General features: G+C 41.4%; 1 protein-coding gene across 3 annotated transcripts in view; it reads right to left on the bottom strand.

Annotated features, from left to right (window-relative positions):
* The window catches only part of pip5kl1 (phosphatidylinositol-4-phosphate 5-kinase-like 1), a 44394-nt gene that overhangs the window by 18025 nt on the left and 7984 nt on the right, over positions 1-18385 (bottom strand). Inside the window, exons 1-4 of one of the 3 annotated variants that reach the window (XM_052037380.1) lie at positions 7902-7908; positions 4458-4649; positions 656-706; positions 82-236 (exon numbers count right to left, since the gene is read on the bottom strand). In XM_052037380.1, the coding sequence (XP_051893340.1) occupies positions 82-236; positions 656-706; positions 4458-4628 (377 nt within the window). In that variant the 5' untranslated portion in view covers positions 4629-4649; positions 7902-7908. Of the gene's footprint in view, positions 1-81; positions 237-655; positions 707-4457; positions 4650-4981; positions 5010-7901; positions 7909-18385 lie in introns of those variants that run through there. The other 2 variants (XM_052037379.1, XM_052037378.1) reach the window with 2 other exon arrangements.

Below are 18385 nucleotides of genomic sequence, written 5' to 3'. Positions count from 1 at the left end.
CAGGGTCTTTATTACTGATGGTGTCATTACTGCAGAGTTGCTGCACACTTATTGACCTCTGCCTGTGACCATCTCACTCACGTTAAGAAGAAGTTGGCTTTGCTCTTGGAGTTGCTGATGAACTGTAGGTAGAATCCCTCTGAGCTGAGAGAGTTCTGGTAGTCATTCTCACTCATCCCCAGCATTCTTCGGAATTGTGCAAATACAGGTCCTGCAAACGTCTTCATCTCAAAGCCCTGCCGCAGACAACAGGAGGACACTTTGAGCCCAGTGCCACCTGACAACATCTATCACAATTATTCCATTCACCGTGTAGAACATAACTGCAGACGGATGGATCTTCTGCTGCACCACTTTAATCATCTCTTATAAAACAGCATTACATTGCAAGATGCCTTGCTTAACTTAATAAAGAGCTGAAACCAGCAAACTGGAAACTTGTGCAGCAGTATTATTTTCATAAACTGCAGTGAGCTCCCCAGGCAAGGGCAGTGAGATGGATAGCAATTGTGTTTCAGGAGAGATGGGGAGAAGTAGATAGAGTTAATTGTTGATAAGAAGGACACTTCTATTCTCCCAATAATTCTTAATGAACGGATTGCAGCTTTATATTTATCTGTTGTTAAAGGAAATAAAAGAAAACGCATTGACCTACCTTGTGCACCTGAGTTAGCACAGCACTGAAGTCTGGTTCATTCAGTAAACCCTAGAGAAGGAGAAAGTGCAATTGCAGACAATCAATGTAAAAATTAAAATAAAAGACAAGACTTGGATATATGCAATGACTTTCACAACCTTAGGATGTCTTAAAGCTTTTAGCAGCCAATGGAGACTATTTTGCTGTGGTCATTGTTGTAATGTATGATGTGTAACAGTTAATTTCCACTTGGCAAGAACCCACAAAACAGATCATCTGTGATTAAGGTTGACCAAGGGAATCCTTCTGCATTTCTTCAGAAGAGAGTCCATGGGAATTTTCATGTTACTTGAGATGCTAGATGTCTCATCTGACAGTAAAGTAGTGGCTCAGTATTGGTGCTGGGAACTTCAGACTGGGTTTTGAACATGAGCCTCTGGAGTGGAGACGTGGTCCCCACTAACACAACTATTGGGTCTTCCCACAAGATGCAAGGTAGTTGACCATGCATCAAATCTCTTCATCCATACAGTGTAGTTAAGGTGTTTTTTTTGCATTTTAGCTGATTTTTGTTTTCAGATAAGGAATCATGGGAACATAAAAGCAAATCAAGTAAGTGGGATTGTGGCATGGATCTGCTATAATCTAATTCAGGAATGTTGGAAGATACTGAATAACTAATCTTTCAACCCTGTTGTCTAGTAAATATTTATTCATCAATATTAGCCTGCTGATGTCAGTTAGCACTCTAGAAGTTAATCTGGTTGAGAACGCCTTTGTATTTCTCTAGGGATTAAAAACCTGTAGCTTTATTGTGTTGATATCAATATTCTAACCACATGAGAACTTGCAGCTATAATAACAGGGCAGCTTTAACCCTTGGGATATTATAGACTCCCTACTAGGTGTAGTCAACAAGAAGTTGAGTAAATCTTCAGAGAGTGAGGCATTCAAGTTGAGAAATTCTCCAGTTAAATTTGGGAACAACCAGACCTTGTGACTTATACCTGTCTGGGTGCAAAGCACTTGGGGTTTGGGCAGTGGGGTAGAGAAGGCAAGTACCTTTTCATTTACCGATGATGCATTTGGAATAGCAGTAAGCATTTCAGCCATGATCTCCATTCTGGAAGTTCCAGGGGCCACAGTTTTTGGGGGAAAGAATTCCACATTTCCACTACCCTTTCTGTGAAAGGAGCTTCCAGATCTTACTTCTAAATGGTTTATCTATAATATTATTATCCCCTCATTTTTGATTCTCAGAGACAAAGAGTTTCTCCTTATCTACCCTAATCCTTTCAATATTTTAAACAGAGAGAAAGAAATATTCCCGAGGACAAATGATATAACCAAAATCCCGGGGAAGGGTAGAGAACGGAAGCACGGTCATACCTAAGAAGTGGAAGGTGATATTGTTGCTGGTTGTATGTCATGGAGACATATGAGACTGTGGTGAGTCCACTAGCACCACAAACTACAGATGAAGGTCTCATACATGACATAGTGAAAACCTAGAAGGGGCATTGTGTTTCAGCAAGATGCCAGGAGGCCAGTCAGATGAACTCTCCAGACATTACACATGAAATTACACATGGCCTTGGTACCTGATCTGGTGACTCCAAATGTTAAACTGTCAAGGTCATGAATGCACCTTTAAATGCAACATCCCATTCAATGCAATACTGCCCTCAAACACAGCTCAATGCACCAAACTCATCACCCATTTACCATGCATCTCAATCAATCACAACTCCCAACTAACTTCCATACATTCATCACCCCTTCACATTTGCCACTTTTGCAAATCTCACGTCCACACCTGACAACCTGAACACACGGCAGCTATTCCACCATGACTGGCACATCATGGGTCGAGGAATACCTGCATCATCTTACCCCCATGCATGAGATGGTGCTCAGAGTCACTGGAGAAACCATTGCTGGGATCAGAGATAGCAACAGGACTGAAACCTGATGACTGCAACCTTAGACCTAATCCCCTTCTTCCTTGTCCTAAAATCTCTCCTGATTTACAAGCTTAGAGAAAGCATACACCTCTTGCTTTCCCCCATCTCTCACCATAACCCTACCCTTCTTTCAGGTACTCTAGAACTGTAACCCCTCCAGGCTGTGGTGGATGAATAGGAAGACAACAAAGATGACAAAATATTGATTCCTAGTTTAACACTTGGGGCCACCAGATCAGGTACCAAGGCCATGTATAATTTCAGGAATAACTTCCAAGCAAACGGTGAGACACCATGCATGTGGCCATTCGTACGACAGTAAGGATTTCGCTGTGCCGTATGCATACTACCTGTGGGTGCATAGGTTGTCCACTGGAGTCAGGAATCATAATGTCAGTGGGTAGCCCTTGTTACCAATGGCCAGCCTCTAGTTGGAGATGAGTCTTGGTGACTCAAATACAGACAATTTGATACATAATGAAGGCATCATGCTACCAGGATATCTGGCACTGACCTGTGTGATGCATGGTCCTACACTACCTGGGTAGTGCCATTTGGCCACTTGGCATAAGCTGATGTGCATGCAGCCAATGGCTGAAGTCTACATCCTTACAAAGCTGTGTGGTTCTTGGAATAAAAGAATGAAATGTTGTCAAGATAAAAAGGGTCATTGACCACTCCTGCAACAGTGCTGCAAGTACCTCCTGCTGCACCTGGAAGGAACTGATGCATAAAAGTTAAGGCTAGGAGTTAATTAATTGCTGCTAATGCACGAATAAAGAGATCGTAAGCTAACCTGTTAATATTTTTAAGTACATGAATTGTATGCACTGAGGGAAAAATATTCTACCAGAATTTTTTTGTTGTGTTGTGTGTGTATGTGTGTGAGAGAGGAGAGAGGAGAGAGGAGAGAAGAGAGAAGAGAGAAGAGAGGAGAGAGGAGAGAGGAGAGAGGAGAGAGGAGAGAGGAGAGAGGAGAGAGGAGAGAGGAGAGAGGAGAGAGGAGAGAGGAGAGAGGAGAGAGGAGAGAGGAGAGAGGAGAGAGGAGAGAGGAGAGAGGAGAGAGGAGAGAGGAGAGAGGAGAGAGGAGAGAGGAGAGAGGAGAGAGGAGAGAGGAGAGAGGAGAGAGGAGAGAGGAGAGAGGAGAGAGGAGAGAGGAGAGAGGAGAGAGGAGAGAGGAGAGAGGAGAGAGGAGAGAGGAGAGAGGAGAGAGAGAGAGAGAAAGAAAAGTGAGAGATAAGGAAGGGAAGAGGGAGCAGGAGACAGGGAGCAATGCGCACACTTGGAGGTAGTGAGGGCCAGACCTTTCCTGGGCACACATTTAGGATTCAGCTCCCTTCATTGTGACTCAATTTATGCCCCCTGCTAATTCTCCCTGTCTTCCAAGGGAAATATCTACAAACTCACCCATCTGTAGCTTGTTTAGAAGATTTGAAGTCATAAAACACTTCCACATGTGATATACTACTCCATGAAAACTCTAACAACTTTAAAGAACTCTTTAAAAATAACTTGTAGAATCACAGAAGCAGCTAATAAGATCAGTAAAATTAAACAGAAATTAATTATCAATGCTTTTGAATAGTTTGTAGTGTGGTGGGAGAGGGGTGGTCAGGGTATGCTGAGTGCACTGAGGGAATTGGAGAGAGGATATGCACTGAAAAGTTGTGCTCCAAAATGGTGATAGGGCACAAAAATGGTGTTGAGCTAGATGATCAGTTATAGTCTTGATGTTTGACAGAGTTGGCTCAAGGGACCAAATGGTCTTCTCCTGCCCCGACTTTGATGTTCTATGCCGTGTCCAACCTTTAACTCAATGACCAACAGAGTGATGTCAATACACAAGTTGACCTTACCAATCGTGGAGTGTCGATGGAGACTTGGACTGCAGCTGTTAAACCCTCCTTCAGCATACAGGTAAAGTCGTAAAATTCATGATCTTGGTCAATCTCAAACAGACCCAACAGTTTCCATTTCTGTCTGACTCGCCACAGAAACTTCCTCTTTGTGTATGTCCTCTGATTCATGTTGGTGTCCTGGGTGTCTGTCTACAACAATAAATGAACAGTATTAGTACCTTAAAACCCTCTTGATTATTCATCTAATTGGATCCCATAGAGACCCTGATAAATTACTGAGAGTTGTTGGAGTGGGAATAGAAAGAAGCATTGGTATCAAGTCAGCTACAAGGTATAGAGCCCAGAAAACTATGGGCAGAATCCTGCTGCGAAATCCCAGGAGCCCTGCCATGAAGTACATGCTCTGCTGTGAGATTAGACCTGAGTGAGGAACTGTAAGCCCTGCATTAGAATGGAGCTTTAACAGTTGTGGGAAAAAAGGAAACTAGAAGGTAAGTTACATTTCTTTTAGTTGTTTGTACCGTTTTGCAGTTATGTTTTTAATTATTTAAAAGTATTTTGTGTCCTTTATGTGATTTTGTTTCTTTTTATTAAAAAAATTAAACTTTTCAATTGTTTCTTTCAATTGCTGAGAGTCAGCAGCAACATTGGGAAGCATTCCAAACGCTGGACAGCTTCGATTGGTGGCAAACCAAAGGCCGTGACTTTGCTATTAAAGGCTTCCTCTGTAGTTTTGTCGGTGGAGCTTTTTCTGGCCCACACTCATGACTAAGTGACATCATATTGGGCCCTGCTGCTCTAGGAGGCTGGCGAATCGGGTCTCGGATGGTCTCGGGCAGCAAGTTTGGTTGCACAGATTGGTACCAGGTATGTCTGGATCAGTATGGTGCCTGAACAGCCAGTGCAGGTGGGGGTCCCACTCAGTAGATAAGGGCAAATCTTATCATCAGTACCGTTGGATCTATGGAGCTGTTTAGGATTGCCAATTCGAATTAACGCATTCCTGGAGATTTCATTTCATGTCAAATCACCCCACCACGACACTCCCTCTAATGGTCATCTGATGTAGCTAACTGATGTGCTCATCCTCATGGCATCCAGCTTCCTATGGCCAACTGAAAAGTGAAAAGACTCTTTATTGTGTGACTGAATGTCTCTATCAATCCAACACTTTCCCCTCCCCCTCCCACCCCATCCCATGACCTACTTCCATTATTTATGTTTTCAAAGAAGAAAAAATAGTTCAATTTGTTTTAATGCTCCCATTCTTTTTCTCTAGGCTGTTGCTTACAGTGATGACCTGGGTATTAATTTCTAATGCCCAGAGTGTCTGTCCTGGAGGATTGCTAACCCCGATGTTGTTATTGTAGAATAAGCCATAGCAAATCTGACATCAGTGATAAGACTGAAACTGTCTTGTTTTTAGAACTCATTAAAAAGACTGAACATATTAGCTTGGAGCACTCAGCATAATAAACTCAGCAGTTAATTGTAAATATGGGAAAGAAGGCAGTTTGTAAATCAAGGAGAAAAGTATTAGATTACCAGATAGTGACAGGGGTACAGCTTACACAACCACAGTGGAAGGGTCAACTGTTAACCTGCAGCTGCCAAACAATTATTTGCATCTATTGAGTGTTTTTAATGTAATAACATATCATAAAGCACTTAACAGGGGCATCATTATACAAAACTAAGCCAGAGAAACAAAAGTCACCTGAATATTGGTTCAGGCAAGAAAAGTGCCATGTTTGTGGTTTAAAAGGCCATATCACCAGAGCTAGTTGAAATAAGCATTAATTTGAGCAAACAAAATTAAAGTAAGAAATTAATAGAAGCTGCTCAAATTTTCTGAAGTTTCCACCTTTCTCCCCACATAAGGAAGTAAGTGAAAATTGGATTATAGAAATATTCACTGTGTACAGAGAAAAAGAGGCTTTTCAGAACCATCTACCAAAGGAGAACCATTGATTGTTGTCATGAAAGTGAATGACTGAGACATTTGATCTTGATGCTGGGTGCAGCATGACACTGAAGAATCAGAATGAATGTGCAACTGGGTGTCCAGCGAACACTAGATCTGAACCTGAAAACCTGTACAACAGAGTGAAATACCAGAGTGAAGAAGCCTCAAGAAGCCTCAAGAGATGAACATCTGCAAAAATCTGGAAGAACTGTTGAGCGGACTGGAAAAGACAGCCCCAAGTTTAAAGGTAAATAAATGTACTTACTTGGTGAATGAGGTACAGTACTTAGGACATCACATTCAAGAGAATGTAAAAGGCATCACCAATGCTCCTGGCCCAACTAATGTAAATTAACTGAAAGCATATATGCGATTGCTGAATTTTAAAAATAAATTCTTGCCAAATCTAGCACTGTTCTTAGCTCCATTGCTGTGAAAGAATGTGAGGTGAAGGTGGTCTGAAGCTCAAGAAAAGGCATTGATGCATTCCAGAGAATTGCTGCAGTCTGCTGATGTGCCATTTCACGACTCAACAGAGAGTTAATGCATCACCACGTGGTATTGGTGCCATGTTGTCCCATTGGATGGAAGATGGCTTTCAAAGCTGGGAAATACCATGGAAGCCAAATGTTCTCACTTGCCTTCTAATGCCCAAGACCGACTGCTGATGACGAGATACATGGCTGAGTGTTGATGATGGATCACCAAGACACTTTGTCTGTAGGTACATCAGACAGTGGGCAGCAATAGATCATGTAATGCTTCAAGTGGAGGTAGACACTCTACTAGATAGAGACCTCCAGCTGTATTGAAAAATGTTATTAAATAATGTTGAATTAGGTTAGGGGAAGAGACTGCAGTTTAATGGTTCAGCCTGGTTCACTGAAATTGACAACTATATTAAAGACCCTATGAAAGCAAGGTTGTTGTAATTCATCTCTGCATTTGGCTCAACACACCTTCAAGATGCCTCATGCCCTCCTTACCGTCACTAAATTAGACAAATGCATTTCTACATCTATCCCACCTCCACTCTCCAAATTTTGGCTACATATATCCCAGCTGCCCTATGGTCTCACCCTCTGCTGTCCCCTTCTCCAACCTACAAATCTCAGGTCTCCGTGCTCCTCCAATTTATGGGCCACAATAACTGTATCTTTCCCCTTCCACTCTGAATTCCTCGCTGTCTCCATGGAGATATCCCTAATGCTAGCACTGGGGACACAGTGGCAACACAACCTTTGGGACACATGATTGCAGCTGCAGAGAACAGTGACTATCCCCCTAACGATACCATCCCCATTATCATTGCATTCCTCCACTCCCCAGACTTGAATGACCCCTTATTACTTGGTGATGTGATCAATTTGTTCATCCACCCTGCAATCTCTGCTCTTATCTACACAGGATACAAGAACCTCATATTTGTTGCACGGATGCCTCTATAACACTATCTACTGGATTGCCATACCTACCTTGAATGATGTTGCACCCTCCTACCCCAGGGTCAATAATAATCCTAGAATAAATGTTCAAAGATATTCAAAAATATTAATTCTTTAAAAATGTAGTAAAAGTGAGAACACTTAAAACAGTGAAATATAATTATAAACAATTAACTTAAATGAACAATTAAATAACAAAAGCAAATCATCTTGAATTTAGAGCAACACACAAAAAAAGTGCTGGAGGAACTCAGCAGGTCAGGCAGCATCTATGGAGGAAAATGAACAGTCAACTTTTCAGGCCAAGACCCTTCATCAGGACCGTCTTTCTTGTGTCTGTCTTTATCTTGAATGAGCCCAAAGGTCATGCATCGTGTAAACCTGGGAACCAGTTGGCAGATTTCCCAGCCACAAGTGCTGAGAAGCCTATGGAAGTATGCCCTCCTCCTGACCTGCTAGACTTCCTTATATGCTCCAATTTCCCTCTAATCACATTTCACTTGCACTGACTGCATTTTTCATCAGTTCCAGTCTTATCGATTCCCCTTCGTATTGATTCCCTTTACTTCAATCCCACTTACACCAAATTCACCCTCTCTGATTGCAGTTGTACCTTTACTTACACTCAGTCCCTCTGCTCCAATTCCACTTGCATTGACTCCACTTTGTTTCCACTCACATCACTTTACCTTTACTCTGTTTCCACTCACCGTGATTCCAACCATACTGCTTTTCATTGACTCCAATTCCACTCACACTGACTCTCCTTTATTCTGACTCCACTTTACTCAGATTTCACTCAAACCTATCCCAGTCTCAAACCTATCCCAGACCTATTCCAGTCATACCGATTTTCCCCCAGCTCCCTCTTTATTCCAAACCATTCACATGGTTCACCCTCTCACTGATTCCACTCTGCACCAATTCCATTCTACGCCTGCTCCAGGGCACCAATCTTCAATATTCTTGAACGTGCTCAGAAAATCAGATTTCGGGATAAGAACAGTACAACTGCCCACAAGATCCCGTGGAATCTTCTTACATTTGATCCAGAGTTAAAAGATCTTTTCCAACACCTCTTGATCCATCCCTTCAAACCGACTAAGGGAAAGCCCATCTGGACCAGCCATTGTATCCTTTTTAAAGCTCTCAGTGGACTCACTAACTTCTTCTATTGGTACATCCACAACCAAACCTAATTTCACTTTATACCAGTGGCACAGCTAGTAGAGCCGCTGCCTCTCAGCACCAGAGACCGGGTTCAATCCTGACTTCGAGTACTGTTTGTGTAGAATTTGCCCATTCTCCCTGTGACTGTGTGGGCTTCCCTTGGGTGCTCCAGTTTCCTCACACATCCCAAAGACATGCAGGTTGGTAGGTTAATTGCCCCTAGTGTGTAGATGAGTGGTGGAATCTATGGTAAGTTAATGAGAATGGGTTACAGAGAAAGTTAGTGGGAATGGGACTGCCCTGAGTGCTGCATGGGCTCGAAGGTCTGAAGTGGCCTCTTCTATGCTGTGAGTAAAGAGGGAAATATGACCTATTCATGTGGATGTTACTTACAGAGGTTCCTTCAGTCACGCTCTGTGGGAATTGGATGATTCTCCTACGGATTTATCAGATTAAGTAGCTTAATATGGAAATATCGATCATGATTGCTCTTCATCAAGTCACAATACAAATCAAGCTGTGATAAGCTGGCGAAGTCAGGACTGCAATGCTTGGGATATGCAGCATTTTGAAGCTTGCTAAGGCTATAAATCTAAAAGTGCAATGAGTCATCTTAAATTGAAGCCAGCAAAACACTCTGCTGTGCAAGTTATTGTACTGTTTATCACCATTACTTTGGCTTTTGTACAGTCTTTCTCTGAGTAGAAGGGATGAAAAGTAAATCTTCTTGTGTTCCTAGCAGTCCAAAAACCAATCAATGAGTACTCCTGGCCTTCTGATGTATGAACTGAAGCAGATCTTTTGAATTCAAGTAGATTTACCCAAGAAAAGATAAGATGCCAAAGCCTAGACAAAAGTCCATGCTGGACTGGTCACTTTTAGAGTCACAAAGTCAGAGGTATACAACATGGAAACAGGTCCTTTGGCTCAACTTGTCCATGCCGACCAAGTTGCCTACCTGAGCTAGTCTTACTTGCCTGTGTTTGCCCCATATCCCTCTAAACCTTTTCTATTCACGTACCTGTCCCAATGTCTTTTAAACATTGCAATTGTACCTGCCTCTACTGCTTTGTCTGGCAGCTCGTTCCATATACCCACCACCCTGTGTGTGAAAGAGTTTTCCCTCAGATCCCTTTTAAATCTTTTCCCTTTATAAACTGTAGTACAATGAGTGAGAATTAGTAATAGGAGTGTGGCAGGTTGTAGGATTGGGTGAGTGAGACAGAGTGAGGCAAGGCAGTGTTGGAATTTAAACACGAGGATGAGTATTTTAAAATTACATTGCCTGTGGATCAAAGTTTTGAGGTTAACAGAAAATGCTGGAAACACTCAGTAGATCAGGCAGCATCTGTGGAAGGAGAAACCATTAACATTTTTGGTCAATGACTCTAATTTTGACAAAGGGTTAACTCTGTTTCTCTTTCCACAGGTGCTGCCTGATATACTGAGCGTTTCCAGCATTTTCTGTTTTGATTTTAGATTTCTAGCATCCACAGTATTTTTGATTTCCAAAATCCAGAAGTTCTTCAATTCAATTCCAGCTTTTCATGCTTCACCTTCTGCCTTTGCTCTACCATTGCCATCTAGGTCCATAGGTCTGGAATTTCTTTCCTAAGCCTCTTTATTTTTCTCTCGTCTTTCAAAATGTTTCTTAAACCCTAATTCTGTCAGCAAGCTCTTCATGTGACTCACAAGTCAGTGTTGTTTTGAGATGAAAGCAAAGTTGCTGCAGCACTCTGCACCAGTAATAGCATCACAAATCAGTATAAATTTAAAACTCAATTTATAGAAATTTTGAGAAATCCAGACAAAACTCTGTGACACACTTTGAAAGTATTTAAAAGTAAAAACTGGAGAAAGTCAATTAATGCCTGGTTATCTTTTCTGATTTTTGGGCTATGAGCAGAGATTTATATCAGCTGTCAATCTGCTGCTGCTGAACAGAGATACATCTACCAACAACAGGAAATATATCTGCATCTACATCTGTCTAAGAGATTATTAGCTTGTAGTTGACCTCAGGATATATCTATTTAGTGCAAGCTACTTGCACATATATAGTGCCTTAATACAACAAAGAACTTCACAAAAACAATTATCTACCACAATTTTCAAGAGGAGACATGAAGTGGTACTAGGGCAAATGATATAACAGCATGGTCAAAGAGGTATGTCTTGTCTTAGTGGAGAGAGGGGCAGGGAGATTTCTGGAGGGAGTTCCAGAGCTTTGGGCTAAGGCAGCTGAAAGCATAGCTGCCTAAAGTAGGGGGCATGAAAATTCGGGACCTGCAGGAGGCTGGAACTGGAGAGGATAATCAGCCGAAATGGGTTCACAAGGAGTGAGAGCTGCGAGGTCATGGAGGGAACTGAAAACAAAGATGAGAATTTTCAAATCAAAATTATTACATTTTATACCTTAAAAGGACACCTTCAACCTTAGCATTAGAACATGATATCATTCTCTATTCTTATAAAACAGAATGTTTGATGACATTATTAACTATTAGTATAAACAGATTTCTAATAAGACAGGCAGCAGAATTGTAAGCTCATTTACAATAACTAAAGATTAATTATAATCAATGGTGCAAGGCTGAATGGAGACACAAAAGGTGAAAAGCTCCATGCCTTTTGATTAAATTTGCAATTTTAGCCCTTTTAATGTTGTGATCTCTACAGGGGAGTGAACAAAATGGAACCATTACCCTTACCAACCAATCATGGACTCTTACCCTACAATTAGCTCAAGACCAACAACGCAAGTCGCATTTATACAGCAACTTCAATTTGTCAAAACACAGTATGTTGTTTGGTGAAGAAAGGACTGAGATGAAACAAGGGCAAGGGTGCAGCTTTATATTTAAAGAATTAAATAAATTAAAACATGCATGGTAGAACAGGAGATGTGTTGCAGCTGAAGCAGAGTACATGAGAGCTTATGTGAGTAACTGAGATCCACGTCGACCATGAGTGTTGGCGACTCAAGGAGCTTTGGCTCAGAACTTGAATCTGAGATTGGGACACCATGGTACATTGGAAATGGGCAAGTTTTCTGGATATTTTGTTCCAAGAGGCTTAAATCTAGGACTGTAGAACTGGTCAGTCAAAAGAATGTGACTATGAGTAAGGCAAGTAAGGGGATCCAGGTGGATTGGTGGAGCCTCAGCCCTTGCACAAGTCCAACAAAAACGAGTAGATGCTTCAGCGAGGAGAAGCAAACAGCACCATGGTATGGGGACCATTCAAGCTGGTGGAGTGAAAAGGAATGTAGTAGTGATAGGGGACAGTATAGATAGGGGAACAGAAACTATTGTCTGTCGTCACAAGCATGAGTCCTGAAGCTGTGTTTCCTGCCTGCAGTCCAGCTGGAGAAGAACTTAGAGTAGAAAAGGAAGCAAAAATGCAGACAGGACTGAGGAGGAGGTTCTGCTGAAAGAGTATGAAAAGGTGAGGTCTAAATTACAAAGCAGAGCCACTGAAGTAAATCCTGGATTACTAAACCATGAGCAAATTAGCATAGGATAAATGAGATCAGAGATTTGCTCAAAGATTGGTGTGGAAGAAGTGGGTTTCAGTTCATAGGGTGCTGGCACTAGCACTGGGGGAAAGAGGGACACACTTCCCTTGAATCGTGCTGGACATGTATCCTAGTGAATTGAATAACAAGGGCTATAGATAAGGCTTTAAACCAAATAGTTGGGGTGGGATGAGTGTGAGAGGAAATTAAGAAAGTTAAAGAGAGAGGACAAGATTATAGTACAGGCTAGCAAAATTAGTAAAGATAATCAGAGTCAATCAGGAAGGGACAGAGCATACAAACACAGGAGTATACTTACATATATAAGGAAAAAAGGACACGGTAGAAATTATATTGGCATCAGTGGTAGAGAAATCTACAAAAAAAATTCTGTCTCCATTTTCACTAAAGAATACAAAAATTGAGGAATAGAAAAAAATTTGTAGTATTAAAACAAAACGGGAGAAACTAACAGGACTGAAGCTGATTATTTTCCAGGACCTGATGACCTGCATTCTAAGGTAATGAAAGAAGGTGGCTACAGAGACAATGGATACACTCACTGTCATCTTTCAAAATTCCAGAGATTCTGGAATTGTTCCCACAAATTGCAAAGTATGAAATATAACCCCACTATTTCAAAAAGTAGAGTAACAGAAATCAGGAAACTACCAACCAATTATTCAGACATTAATTGAAGGGAAATTTCTACAGTCTATCACTGGGGAGGTGGTAACACTGCACTTGGAAAATAATAATAAAATTAGACAGAGTCATCGTGGATTTACGAAAGGGAAATTGTGTTTGACAAACCTGTTAGAGCTTTTTCAGGTTCCAGTTAGCACAATAGATAAGGGGATATGGTGTATTTGGTCATTCAGAAAGACCTATGATAAATTGTCATTAGAGATTATTAAACAAAATTAGAAGATGAGATCAAGGGTAATATACTGGTGTGGACTGAGAGCTGGTTAATTGACAAAAAATAGAAAGTAGGAATGAAGGGGTCATTTTCAGGTTGAGAAGCTCTGACAAGTGGGGCCGTTGGTGCTGGGATCCCAGCTGGATGAGGGGACCATGTGCAGATATACCCGAGTTTGCTGATAATGCAAAACTAGGAAGAAAATCTGATAATTGTGAGAAGGATGCAGGATAAATGAATGGGTGAGGATACATGATGTGGAAAATGTGAACTTATTCATGTTGGTGGAAAAATTTTAAAAAGCAGAGTATTTTTAAAAGATGGGAGATTGAAAGATATTCGTATTTCCAGGGGCTGGACATCACTGTACATGTCGCTTAAAATTAACATACAGGTACTGCAACCAATTAGGAAGGCAAACAAAATGTTGGCCTTTATTGCAAGAGGATATGAGTACAAGGTACAGATGTCTTGTTCCAATTTCACAGGGCCTTGGTGAGACCACATCAGGAATAATGTGTGTTGGTCTAGTCTCCCACCATCTAAGGAAAGATATATCTGTGATAGGGAGACTGCAACAAAGGTTTACCAGACTAGTACCTGAGATGGGAGTACTGTCCTAAAAGGAAGAATTAAGTAGACTATTTTATACTCTCCAGAGTTGTGAAGAATGGGAAGTGATTTCTTTGAAATATAAAATTCTTACACGGCTTATCAGGATAATGCAGAGATGATGTTTCCCCTGAATGGGGTGTCTAGAACCATGGGACACAGTCTCAAAATAAGTGGTCAGACATTCAGGACCAAGAAGTTAAGAAATTGGAATTCTCTACCCAAGAGGACTGAGGACGCTCAGTTGCTAGGCATTGATAGATCTTTGGCTATTAAGGGAATCAAAAATGTTGGTGTTGTTACAGAAAAAATGCACTGACGTAAAAGATCAGCCATGGTCTCATTGAATGGTGGAGTAGGCAGAGTGGAGGGGCAGAATGGCCTACTCCCACTTCTACTTTTTATGTTTCCAGGGTGTATTATTGGAGCATTATCATACACATTTCTTTACTGAACCATACAAAGAGATATTAGCACAGATGACCAAAGAGACATGTTTCAATGAGTGTATTAAAGAAAGGGAAGGAGGTAGAGGACTGAGATGTTTATGGAGGGAATCCTAGAGTTTTAGGACTAGGCAACTGATGGTAAGATCAATGAATGAATGATAAAACACGTGAATGCATGAAGGAGGAATCGCAAAGTATTGCAGGCTGGAGAGAAAATAGAGATCATCGGGAGAGGGAACAAAGCCATAGTCAGATTTAAAAACAAAATGGAGGTGTTTATGGGCCAAAAGTCAGGGAACAGGAGTTGGTTTGTCTTAGGGTGAGAAGAAGGATTCTAAATGGTTTCCACTTTGTGTTGGGTGAAAGATGGGAGGCAAGCTAAAAAAAGTACTTATGTAATCCTGGAATGTGGAGCATCTGAATCGAGGAGAGGAAGAGTGGAAAAACAATGGAGAGTAATACAGAGGAACAGGAGAAGACCATTCAACATCCCCAAGCTCGTTCAATCAGATCATGGCTGAACAGTTTCTTAACTCATCATAATGCTTAACAGCTTCAATAACAAAAACTGTGGAAGACATATTCTATAATAGAGAAAATAACAGCCAAGTAAATACAGTTCAGAAGGAAGTGAAGGAAACAAGCTAAACAATAATCTGTACTGTGAGAACGTGTAAATATACTAGAAGCAACATAACACATTCTACAATGTAGCAGAACCAAGGGAAGGAATGTTGAAACTTACAAGGTCACGCTTCAATATTAACACAGAATTATACAAAGTTCACAGCAAGGATCAGTTGGCTGTGCCACAACATACAGTCCACACTTAGTTTGTCACTTTATCACGTCCTTCTTTTCCCTCGTATACTTAACATCTAATTTGATGTGAGCCTTCTCTTTACTTAAAGGATGGAATGGTTATCAAGAAAATGCCAAAACTATACAGAATTTTCACACAATTGTTTTAAGGCGATATCTCAATGCTTTGTTCATTCAAGATGATGGCTGGTACAAAGTCTGAGTTTTTAAAAAAAAGTTACATGAAATCAAATCTGGTCAAACCATATTCACAAAGATAATAAATTCAAGAGGAAGGAAGGAAATCAGGAATAAAAGGATAAGCTATCTGATAGGTTTCTAACCAACAGGAACAAAAATTTGCTTTAAAACATTTGGTCAATATATTATTACAAAACTGAGTTTCCTGTAATAACTACAGCATCACAGAAAATGCTAATTTGAAACACTCACAGAAACCACTCTGCACCTCTTGAAAATAATCTTTTTACTCATTCTTGACACAACCAAGGCTGCCATTTATTGTCCATTCAGACTTGGAGAATAGTTTTACGTGGGCTCATCACAAGATGCTCAATTGTTTCACACACAATACTGATCTCCAAGCTCCCCCAGGGACATGCGTGATGTGGGGGCCCTAACATCCAAAGCCGGGTATGAGCCTGATCAGAAAAAGAATCAAAAAGCACCCTCTGTGATGGCTGCACGGGTACTTTACTGGCCTCTTGAATGACCCTGATTTCCTTAGCTTCATTATGGGTGACTCAGCCGTTAGCTGCCATGGCCCTGAGCTCTGGAATTCTGTTCCAAAACTTCAACAGCTCTCTGCATCTTGTTCCTCTTTCACATGGCCTTTTAAAACCACTTTAAAGAAGTTTAAAACTCTCATAGTTCTTTATGTGCTTGGTGTCAAAGTTTGCTCCTATGAATTGTCTTTGAATGGTTTTACTACATTAAATTTGCATATTAACACGGGTAGTTGTTAGCACAAAGCTGACACGATTATATCTCCTGTGAGGGATGGGAACATAGAACAATACAGCACAGAACAGACCCTTCAGCCCACAATGTTGTCCCTCCTACCTAAAGAATGCCCATATCCCTCCATTTTCTTCTCATTCATGTGCCCATCCAAGCCCCTCTTAAAAACCCCCAATGAATTTGCCTCCACCACCCTATCAGGCAATGCATTCCAGGCACCCACCACTCTCTCAGTAAAAAACGTACCCCTCACGTCTGTTCTGAACCTACCCCCTCTCACCTTAAATGCATGCCCTCTGGCATTGGATCACTCAATAATGGGGAAAAATATATTGCTTGTCCACTCTATCTATGCCCCTCATAATTTTATACACTTCCAACAGATCACCCCTCAGCCTCCACCGCTCCAGAGAAAAAAGCCCAAGTTTGTCCAGCCTCTCCTGATAGCACATGCCCTCTAATCCAGGCAGCAACCTAGTAAACCTCCTCTGCACCCTCTCTAAAGCCTCGACAGCTTTCCTATAGTGAGGTGACCAGAATTACATGCATTACTCTAAATGTGGCCTAACCAGAGTTCTATAGAGATGCATCATAACTTCTTGACTCCTATACTCAATACCTTGATTAATGAAAGCAAGCATTCCATAAGCCTTCTTTACCACCTACCTACCTGTGTAGCCACTTTCAATGAGCCATGGTGCAACACCTCACATTTATCCTGGTTAAACTCCATCTGCCATTTCTGTGCCCACATCTGCAACTGATCTATATCACGCTGTATCCGTCACCAGTCTTCTACACTATTCACAACTCCACCAATCTTGGTATCATCTGCAAACTTACTAACCCACGCATCACCATACTCATCCAGGTCATTTACGTACATCACAAACAGCAGAGGTCCTAGTACAGATCGCTGTGGAACACCACTACTCACAGGCCTCCACCCCGAATAAGTCCCTTCAACCACCACCCTCTGTCTTCTACGGGCAAGCCAGTTCTGAATCCACACAGCCAATTCTCCACTTACCTCATGCATCTGAACTTTCTTGATTAACCTATTATGTGGGACCTTGTCAAATGCCTTACTGAAGTCCATATAGATGACATCCACAGCTCTACCTTCATCAATCTCTCTCGTCACTTTGTCAAAAAACTCAACCAGGTTAGAAAGGCACGGCTTGCCCCGCACAAAGCCATGCTGGCTTTCCTAATCAAGCCACTGGATTCCAGATGCTTGTATATCCCATCTCTAAGAATTTTCTCCAGCAATTTTCTTACAACTGATGCGAGACTCACCGGTCTATAGTTCCCTGGATTTACCCTTGTTCCTTTCTTAAACAGATGAACAACATTAGCCACTCGCCAGTCCTCTGGGACCTCACCCGTAGTCAAAGAGGACACAAAGATACTGGTCAAGGCCCCAGCAATTTCCTCTCTCGCCTCCCTCAGTAACCTGGGTATATCTCATCGGGCCCCGAGGACTTATCCACCTTTATACAGTTTAGAAGACCTAACAGTACCTCCTCCTTGACCTCAAAATGCCCTAACATGTTTACACCCTCAGTTCCAATTTCTGCATCCTGCATGTCCCTTTCCTGGGTAAATACTGAAGCAAAATACTCATTCAGACCTCACCCACATCCTCTGCATCCAAACATAGATTCCCTTCTTTATCCTTAAGTGGTCCTACCCTTTCCCTCATTATCCTCTTATTCCTTACGTAGGTATAGAATGCCTTTGGATTCTCTTTAATCCTACTTGCTAAGGACTTTTCATGGCCTCTCCTGGCTTTCCTAATTCCTTTCTTGAGTTCATTTCTAGCTTCTTTATAGTCCTCACGTGCTCTATCTGATCCTAACTTCCGAAGCTCTACATAACTTGTCCTTTTTCATCTTGACTAAGTTCATCACTTCTCTGGACATTCAAGGTTCCTTTATTTTGCCATTCACGCCCTTCCTTCTAATCGGGACATACCTATCCTGTACCCTATGTATTTGATCCTTAAACACTTTCCACATATTTGATGTGGACTTGCTAGCAAGAAGGTGTTCCCAGTTTA

The sequence above is a fragment of the Pristis pectinata genome, chromosome 23, assembly GCF_009764475.1.
Source record: "Pristis pectinata isolate sPriPec2 chromosome 23, sPriPec2.1.pri, whole genome shotgun sequence".
NCBI lineage: Eukaryota > Metazoa > Chordata > Chondrichthyes > Rhinopristiformes > Pristidae > Pristis > Pristis pectinata.
This window is presented reverse-complemented; position numbering and strand designations above follow the sequence as displayed.